The 10,128-nt window shown below is 42.7% G+C and overlaps 1 protein-coding gene across 1 annotated transcript in view; it reads right to left on the bottom strand.

Moving 5' to 3' along the window:
- Positions 1-607: 607 nt before the first annotated feature.
- Positions 608-10,128, bottom strand: part of Fgd4 (FYVE, RhoGEF and PH domain containing 4) — a 111,808-nt gene continuing 102,287 nt past the window's right edge. Inside the window, exons 14-19 of the mRNA XM_013033410.1 lie at positions 8,756-8,786; positions 8,468-8,560; positions 7,143-7,268; positions 5,361-5,501; positions 3,147-3,287; positions 608-1,034 (exon numbers count right to left, since the gene is read on the bottom strand). Of these exons, the coding sequence (XP_012888864.1) occupies positions 777-1,034; positions 3,147-3,287; positions 5,361-5,501; positions 7,143-7,268; positions 8,468-8,560; positions 8,756-8,786 (790 nt within the window). The 3' untranslated portion in view covers positions 608-776. The remainder of the gene's footprint in view (positions 1,035-3,146; positions 3,288-5,360; positions 5,502-7,142; positions 7,269-8,467; positions 8,561-8,755; positions 8,787-10,128) is intronic.

Here is a 10,128-nt window from a genome sequence, read left to right on the forward strand (position 1 = left end):
TTTACCCCTATATACAGACAATTGCTATTTGCTTTAGATGTGTTCTTAGGAGTACATCTACAAAAAAAATTATCTTTTCTTAATAAGTCAAAACTCTGAACACCAACAATCTGTCCTTTTTCCTCTTTTTAAAAGAACATAGATCATGTATGCAGCTTGAGATTTATAAACAAAATAAATTAATACACTACCCTAAACTGTCCCTGTACTTTTCACCATGGCAACAAGGAGGTATATCTTTTAAACGGTTTTAGGTTCCTAAATGGGAAAAGGACACTGAAGGAATTTTTTGGGTGTGTGCCAGTACTGGTGCTTGAACTCAGGGCCTCTCTCTCTCTTTCTCTCTTTTCTCAAGATTAGCATGCTACTATTTGAGCCACAGCTCCACTTCCAGCTTTTTGCTAGTGAACTGGAGATCAGCAGCTCACCCACTTTCCTCTGTTGGCTGGCTTCAAACCATGATTCAGATCCTGAGTAGCTGGGATGACAGGCATGAGCCACCAGTGCCCGGGATTTCTTAAATCAAAGTGGCCCATTCTAACCTTCAGACAAATGTCCACATTCATGGAATAGCTCACTTCAAAAAGAAAACACTCCATTCTTCACATTATTTCCAAATTGTATCAAGAGAATGGCTCTGCACATTGACTTTACTCAGAGGACACAGACGGAGAAAAACAGTGTCCCTGGAGTTGCAATGATGAGCCTCTATTTCGCACGAAGGGGCGAGGAAGGAGAGCTAAGGAATGTCTTGGGGCCTTGGCTGCCCCTGAAGTTCAGGACTCGGATTTGTTCTTGGGGTCGGTTTGCTCTTCCATCGTGGCTAAATACTCCTCGGTCCCCTCTGGGGTCTCACCTGTGACGGCCATGAGGATGATTTTCAGCCATTTCTGTTTCAGGTCCTCAGTGTCGGCTGCGAAGCTGTGTGCAGACTTGGACTGGGTCAGTTTGAAGCTGTGGGGCAGATCTGCGCTCCGGGGCACATCATCCACGATGTAGCCAAGGAGGGGAATCGTGGCCTGTGCTCTGACATCCTGAACAAACCACAGATACACAGTGTCACATGGATGAGCCAGTTCCATGGGGTCCCCTTGTCCTGCAACCCTGCTACTGCCCCTCCTCCCATGCCAAGCACACTGGGAATGGACCCTGGGATTCCTGAGCTGGCCATGAGGCTGGACACATCACTCAGGGACAACTGGCCCCCAAATCAGCAGCTGTTCAAAGCAGGCTCAGCCCATCTGGCAGTGGAAAAGCACCCACAAACAATAATACTAGCACCTTCTTGCTTTCAGCCAACAGGCATTAATGGCAGCTAGTGATTCATTCATTCAACCATTTATTTGTTTTTTTTTGTTTTTGTTTTTTGGTCAGTCGTGGGGGCTGAACTCGGGGCCTGGGCGCTATCCCTCAGCTCTTCAGCTCAAGGTTAGTGCTCTACCACTTGAGCTACAGCACCACTTCCGGCTTTTTTCTTTTTGTTTATGTGGTGCTGAGGAATCAAACCCAGGGCCTCATGCATACAAGGCAAGCACTCTACCACTGAGCCACCTCCCCAGCCCTCAACCATTTATTTGTAGACAGAAAAAGGGGTAAGGAAACAACAAAGAATGAAAAACATGTAACAGAGCACTGGTGGCTCATGCATGTAATCCTAGCTATTCAGAAGGCTGAGAGCTGAGGACTAAGGTTTGAAGACAGCCTAGGCAGAAAAGGCTGTAAGACTCTTATTTCCACTTAATCAGCAAAAAGCCAGAAGTGGAGCTATGGCTCAAGTGATAGAGCACCAGCCTCGAGTAAATAAAACTGAGTGAGAGTGAAGATAACCTGAATCCAAGCCCCAGTACCAGCAGACAGACAGATACATACACACACACACACACACACACACACACACACACACACACACACACACACACACACACACACACACACTTGTTTTTCCTTCTATTCCTCCCTGTGCTTTACTGCCTTCTTTTAACTAAACTCATTTTTTTCTCAAATGTGCTATATAGGAATAAGAGCAGGGACCAATGGTCCACAGAAAATTTAAAACAGGCCAGTCGCCAGTGGCTCATGCCTGTAATCCTAGCTACTCAGGAGGCTGAGATCTGAGGATCATGGTTCAAAGCCATCACAGGCAGGAAAAGTTTATGAAACTCTTATCTTCAATAAACCAATAGAAAACCTGGAAGTGGCACTGTGGCTCAAGTGGTAGAACACTAGCCTTGAGCGGAAGAGCTGAGGGACAGTGCTCGGGCCCAGGACAGACAAAAGTAAAAAGAAAATTTAAAACAGCAACTCTAATGCAAGGCACTGGTGGCTCATGCCTGTAATCCTAACTACTCAGGAGGCTGAGATCTGAGGATCTTTGTTTGAAGCCAGCCCAGGTAGGAAAGTGATGAGACCCTTATCTCCAATGAACTACCAAAAAGCAGGAAGTCGAGTTTTAGCTCAACTGTTAAAAGTGCTAGCCTTGAGCAAAAAAAAGCTCACGGGCAGCACAAGACTCTGAGTTCAAGAAAAAAAAGTGACTCTAAAAATTAATCGGATGGAAGTGGCGCTGTAGCTCAAGTGGTAGAGCGCTCGCCTTGAGCTGAAGAGCTGAGGGACAGTGCCCAGGCCCAGAGTTCAAGCCCCACGACCGACCAAAAAAATAAAATAAAAATTAATCGGTTAACTTAAGCAACAAACAAACTTTTTCGGTTAACTTAAGCAACAAACAAACTTGATTTGAGCTGCTCATTCCCTTCGCTCTTTCCCTCCCTACTTTTCTTCCTCTCTCCTTCTCTTCCTTCTCTGTTTCCGGGGCTTGAACTCAGGGCCTGGCTGCTGTCCTTGAGATTTTTTTTTTTTTTTTTGCTCAAGGCTAGCACTCTAGCACTTGAGCCACACCTCTCCTTCTGGCTTTTTAGTGGTTAATTGGAGATAAGAATCTGACAGACTTCCTGCCTGGGTTGGCTTCAAACCAGGATCCTCAGATCTCAGCCTCTGAGGAACGAGGATTACAGCCATGCACTGTTGGCACCTGGGGGCTCATTATTTCCATTGAGACATGGTAACACTGTCTGAGACCAATGGAAGGACTTGGTGTCCACTGACCACAGGCCTCCCTCTGTCTCCTCAAATAGCTACAGCTAACTTACCTGCGGGGCACCAAACATGTAGAGCACCAGGGGGTCTTGCTTAGGGATCACACACCAAACTTTCTGCCAAGGTTTTGACTTCTCCATGTACTGAAGGAAGCTGCACACCACGCTGTTTCCAGAGACTTCTGCAGACTCGATCTAAACAAATATAATAGAATTAATACAACAAGCCCAAGACAGGGAAGCAATTCTACTTTATTATAATCTCCCTAAGTACACTATATTTGTATAAAATGTCTCTTTGGATGATTTTTTTCAAAAAAAAGATTTGCAGTTACTGTTTTAAACTATGGAACCATATTCCAGTTATCTTTAAGTCTTTATATAATGGGACCTTGAATTAATTATTGTCAGTACTTGGGCTTGAACTCAAGGAAGATTCTGCTTGGCTTTCAAAATTTTGTATTATTATAATAAAAGTTATGTACAGAGGGGTTACAGTTATATAAGTCAGACAATGAGTGTATTTCTTTTTGGACACTGTTACCCTTTCCCTTGCTCTCTGCCAGTTTTTCCCTCCAGTCTTCACCTACAAGTTGTATAGTTCATTGTCATAGTGAATAATGAGCACAATTGCTGCATTTGTTCACCCTGCTTGGCTTTTTTTGATGAAGGTTTATGCTCTACTACATGAAGCTACATCTCCAATTCTACTTTGGCTTTGTGGTGATTAAATGAACATAGGAGTCTCATAAACTTTTCTGCCTGGGTTAGCTTCAATCAGTCATCCTCAATTTTCAGTAGCTAGTATTACAGTTGTGAGCCATCATATATATATATATATATATATCATATATTATATATGATATGTATCTCTATATATCTATATCTATATATACATCCTGTGATCCTACTACCTCTGATTCCTATGTATCTGAGATTGTAGATATGTGCCATAATGCCCAGTTTATTGGTTGAGATGGAGTCTTGTTGATTTGGGGATTTTAGAAATAAACTACCACATCTCATCCCCCAAGAACTCCATTCTTCCTTCTGTCTGTCTTTCTCCCCCTCCTATCCTTCTCTTTTTGATGGCAAGGCAGTTGGCTCATGGTTCTGTGCTTGTTAGACAGGCATTATATGACTTGATCCATGCCCCTAGTCCTTTTTGTTTCAGTTATTTTTGGATTACTGTCTCATTTTTTTCCTATGCCAGCCTGGACCGTAATCCTTCTCATACTTTTTTTTTTTTTGGGTCGGTTGTGGGACTTGAACTCTAGGCCTGGGCGCTTGTCCCTGAGCTCTTCAGCTCAAGGCGAGCGCTCTACCACTTGAGCCACAGTACCACTTCTGGTTTTCTGAGTGGTTTATTGGAGATAAGAGTCTCACAGTCTTTCCTGCCCGGGCTGGCTTTGAACCTCGATCCACAGATCTCAGCCTCCTGAGTAGCTAGGATTACAGGCATGAGCCACCAGCACCCGGCCCCTCCTCATATTTATATTTTCTGTAGCTGGGATTATACACGTACAACGGCATCCAGTGATTGGTTCAGGTGGGGTCTCACTTTGTCTGGGCTGACTACAAACTGCCATCTTCCCAAACTCTACCTCTTAAGTAGCTGGGATTACAGGCATAAACTACCATGCCCAACCCCCAAAGAATTGTTCTTATTAGTAAATCCACAGTATAAAAACCTATGTACTAAATATGTTTGTGTGTGTGTGTGTGTGTACGCACGTGTGCACACACCATTTCCCTAGGACTTGGGCTCAAGGCCTAGAGGCTGTCTCTAAGCTCTTTTGGTCAAGGAAAACTGTCTACCACTTGAGCCACACCTCTATTTCTGTTTTGTTTTGGTGACAAATTGGAGATTAGATTTTCATTGGAGAAAAGTGTCTCAAGGACTTTCTTGCTCAGGCTAGCTTCAATCAGTGATCCTCAGCTTTCAGCCTCCAGAGTAGCTAGGATTACATTCATGAGCCACCACCAGCCTTAAACATGTTTTTGTTTGTTTTTAAAAATCTTTTAGTATATCATTTGTTTTTTTTGTTTTTTTTTGGGTCCGGTTGTGGGGCCTGAACTCTGGGCCTGGGCACTGTCCCTCAGCTCTTCAGCTCAAGGCTAGCGCTCTACCACTTGAGCCACAGCACCACTTCCGGCTTTCTTTTTGCTTATGTGGTGCTGAGGAATCGAACCCAGGGCCTCAGGCATGCAAGGCAAGTGCTCTACCACTGAGCCACCTTCCCAGCCCCTAATATTTCATTTTCATACCTCTAAAATTCCTTTTTTTTTCTTTTCTTCACTGTCAGTGAATCCACTTAGTATTTGATAACAGTCTTTGCAGACTTTGTTCAATTTTCCACCATCATACTCAAGTTGAGCTTTGTAGTCTGAACATTTCCAACAAACCACCTTGAATTAAAAAACAAGGATAATCTCATTTAAAAGACAATAAGGCTTGAGCAGTTACAATTACAGGTAATAATAAATGATAAAAAGTTTAAGCCAGGCGCTGTTGGCTCACGCCTGTAATCCTAGCTACTCAGGAGGCTGAGATCTGAGGGTCGCGGTTCAAAGCCAGCCCAGGCAGGAAAGACCATGAGACTCCTATCTCCAATAAACCACCAGAAAACCGGAAGTGGCGTTGTAGCTCAAGTGGTAGAGCGCTCGCCTTGAGCTGAAGAGCTGAGGGACAGCGCCCAGGTCCAGAGTTCAAGCCCCACGACCGACAAAAAAAAAAAATAAAATAAAATAAATGATAAAAAGTTTAATATAAGTTGGATGGCTGGTGGCTCATATGCCTGTAATCCTAACTACTCAGGAGGCTGAGATTTGAGGACTGTGGTTCAAAGCCAACCTGGGCAGGAAAATAATGAGTTTCTTATCTCTAATCAACCACCAGAAAAACCAGAAATGGTGCTATAGCTCAAGTAGTACAGCATTCACCTTGATATGAAGAATTGAGGGACAGTGTCCAAGCCCAAAGTTCAAGCCCCACCACTGACAAGAAAAAAAAAAAGATTAAATGTAAGAGGCAGACTTGCTCCAGTGTGCTAGTACTCGGGGCTTCATATCAGGGCCCTGTGATCTCACTTGGCTTTTTAGCTTCAGCCTGTTGCTTTATCTGCTGAGCCTTAGCTCCACTTCTGGTTTTTGAGGGCTAACTGGAGATAAGAATCTCACAGACTTTCTTGCCCCGTGGGTTTCAAATTGTAATCCTCAGATCACAGTCTCAGTTCCCAGCTTTTTTTTTTATTATTTTTTTATTTTATTGTAAAGATGCTCTACAGAGGGGTTACAGTTACATGAGTAAGGCAATGAGTGCATTTCTTGTCCAGCATTGTTACCCCCTCCAGTTCCCAGCTTATTATACTTACTCTGGTAAACCCTGATACCTGCCTGTATTGTTGAATCTTATGAGAGAAAAAAGTTTGGCTTATTTACGTCCCTTTAAATGTGGAGTCAGGGGCTCCTAATGGGTACCCAGTGCACCTACATTTCTGTGTAAGCTCACTTATCCCTGTCTACATCAATGCCTTTCCTTCTAGGTTTATTTTCAGCTAATGATTCTTTTTCATTCTTTACTAAATATAATATTGAAGTTAAGGTTATTCAACGTTTGCCCAAAACGAAAAAGCAGTTGGCTCTACCCAGCATATCCTTCTGCATTTGGACCCATTATATAACTTAACTCTTGTGTTGTTACTGAGAATGTGTGTCACTGTTCTAAGGCTTCAACTCAGGGACTGGGCACTGTCCCTGAGTTTGTTTGTTTTTTTTCTCAAGGCTAGTGCTGTACATCTTGAGCCTCAGTATCACTTCCAGTTTTTGTTTTTATTTCAAAGGGGGTGTGAACTAACTGGAGATAAGAATCTCACAGACTTCCCTGCCAGGGCTAGATTTGAACAATTCTCAGATCTCAGTCTCCTGAGAAGCTAGGATTTCAGGCATAGATAGACATGAGCCACCAACCGGAGGCTTCCAAGTTGATAATTTTCTATCACTTGTATAATTACTCATGGCTTTAAGAAAATGTCAAGAAATGCTACTTACATGTCCACAAGCTCGACAGTGGTGTCTCCTCCTGGTCAGGGCATTAAAGGGTTCTTTGCATTTCATGCACATGGTCACTTCATTATCTCGGATCCATCTTGGGGCTCTTTTTCCTAATTCTGCAGTCTAAAGAAAAAAACAATTAAATTTATTTATTTATTTATTTTTGTCGGTCCTGGGGCTTGAACTCTGGGCCTGGGCACTGTCCCTTAGTTCTTCAGCTTAAGACTAGTATTCTACTTCTTGAGCCACAGCACCACTTCAAGCTTTTTCTGTTTATGTGGTACTGAGGAATCAAATCCAAGGCCTCATGCATGCGAGGCAAGTACTCTACCATTAAGCCACCTTCCCAGCCCCTAATTAATTAATTTTTGATCAGTCATGGGACTTAAACTCAGGGCGTGGGCCCTGTCCTTAATCTTATTCATTCCATCACTTTGAACCACCTTGCCACTTCTGGTTTTCTGGTGGTTTATTGGAGATAAGAGTGTCATGGACGGGCTGGGAAGGTGGCTCAGTGGTAGAGCTCTTGCCTTGCATGTATGAGGCCTTGGGTTCAATTCCTCAGCACCACATAAGAAAAAAGCCGGAAGTGGTGCTGTGCTAGCCTTGAGCTGAAGAGCTGAGGGACAGCGCCCAGGCCCAGAGTTCAGGCCCCACGACCGAACCCCCCCCAAAAAAAAACAAACCAAAGAGTGTTATGGACTTTCCTGTCCAGGCTGGCTTTGAATCATGATCCTCAGATCTCAGCCTCCTGAGTAGCTAGTATTATAGGTGCCTGGCTGAGATTTTTTTTTTTTTTTGGCCAGTTCTGCGGCTTGAACTTAGGGCCTGGGTACTGTCCCTTAGTTTCTTTTGCTCAAGAGTAGCATTCTACCACTTGACCCATAGTGCTACTTCTTTTTCTGTTTATGTGGTACTGAGGAATCAAATCCAGGGCTTCATGCATGCTAGGCAAGCACCCTACCACTAAGCCACATTCCCAGCCCCAAGACTGAATTTGATTAGAAAAAGATGATCATTCCTACATAGTTCTTTGAAGTAGTTTTGCTTGGTATTGGTGGCTCTCACCTATAATCTTGGCTACTCAGGAGGCTGAGATCTGAAAACTGTCCTCTGAAGCTAAGCTGGACAGAAAAGTCTGTGAGACTCTTATCTCCAATGAACCAGCAAAAAGCTGGAAGTGGAGGTGTGGCTCCAGTGGTAGAGAGCCAACCTTGAATAGAAAAGCTAAGGGATGGTGCCCAGGCCCTGAGTTAAAGTTGAACCACAATTGACAAAAAAAGAAAAAAAAGAGAATGAAATTAATTCCACATTCTACTTACAGAAACCTCTGAGTGAATGTCATTATCCTTTGCAATTGCATTTCTGAAGGTTTCATTCCTCTGATGAAAAGCATCAATAGTCTCCTGAAGGGCCTAAAATAGAAACAAAATTCAAAGCACACATTAAAGTGCCCACACAAATGAAGTGAACACACTTTGTTAAACAAATACTTATGATAGGAATAATCTTTGAAGTTCAATGAACTTGTTCTGATGACAATATACTAAACAACATGTGTACATGTGTGCACCACAAATTGCCAAAATGAAAACAGAAGTCAAGCTTACCTTGATCCATTCTTCTTTGTCTTGCTCAGAACTAAAACAAAACAAAATTAAAATGAATGCAGAATATTAAAATTATGCTCTAATCTTGTGTCAACTTCCTGGAAAATTCAGGAATTCCCTGGAAGGAATTACAGTTAAAAACTAGTGACACTTTGGTACTGAACCTTAACTTCTGATGGGGAGACTGACATTTAGCTTACTGGATATAACTACAGCTAATCTTCCAATTTTCCAAAACAGAAGGCAGCTATTAAATCCTACTGGCCACAGCCCATCTCAGGAAAGGTAACAATTATTCTTGTAATCTTATAAATATCTTCAAAAGGACTTGGGGAGCTACTTAACATTTCCCTTGACAATTTTTATTTTCCTATTCCTTAGAGGCCCAGACAGTACCCTGCCCAACCTATTAAAGACAAGACAGAATAGTCAAAAACTTAAGTCAGATTCATGGACCCCAGGGTTTAGTAATTTTTCTTTAGGGAAAAAAACATTCCTTGACTTTAGTGAAGCTAGCAGGCTGGCCTTCTACCACTTGAGCTATACCTCTAACTGGAGATAAAAATCTTGAGACTTTCCTGCCCCAGGTGGCTTTGAACCCAGTCTCCTGGACTAACTAGGATTACAGGCATGGGCCACGCTTTCTCCTGCTACTGCACATTTTCTTCTCTTTTGCAGGTAGCTTATATAGTTTATATAGCTGTGGTTATATACTGTGCTTGAAAAATGTCCTGTAGCAGATTCTGAATTGACCTAGGATCTATACATGGAATGATTTGTTTGCGTGTTTGGTGAGAGAGAGGCAAGTGTAAGCTCTAAGTGGAGTGATAGTCTGATAAGTATAAATAAGTGTGAACCCAGTCAAAGGCCAATTCCTGTGACAACATACACCTCTCCAACATTTGTTTATTTATTTACTTTTAGTGCTGGTACTGAGGCTTGAACTCAGGAATCTATCACTTGAGCCACATCTCCAAAAAACTCCAATTTTTTCATGGCTACCTGGAGATAAGAGCCTCTCAGTTTTGTCTAGTAGGCTAACCTTGAACCTTGTCCTCAAATCTCAGCCTTCTGAGTAGCTAGGACTACAGATGTGAACCACCAGTGCCCCGCTCCCAGAAAAAAAATTTTTTTATTAAATACTGCCATGCTAGGTAATCTAAGCATGCTACAGGAAGATGCTGCTTATTCTGAGAATTTCAATTTTATCTTTCAGAAATAAAAGCTTCCCAATGCCTTGCTTACTATTATATTTTAAAAATAATTTCACAGTTGAAAACTATTGCCTAGGGGCTGGGAAGGTGGCTCAGTGGTAGAGCGCTTGCCTTGCATGCATGAGGCCCTGGGTTCGATTCCCCAGCACCACATAAGCA

This window comes from Dipodomys ordii, unplaced genomic scaffold (genome assembly GCF_000151885.1).
Source record: "Dipodomys ordii isolate 6190 unplaced genomic scaffold, Dord_2.0 Scaffold167, whole genome shotgun sequence".
In the NCBI taxonomy this organism is placed as follows: domain Eukaryota; kingdom Metazoa; phylum Chordata; class Mammalia; order Rodentia; family Heteromyidae; genus Dipodomys; species Dipodomys ordii.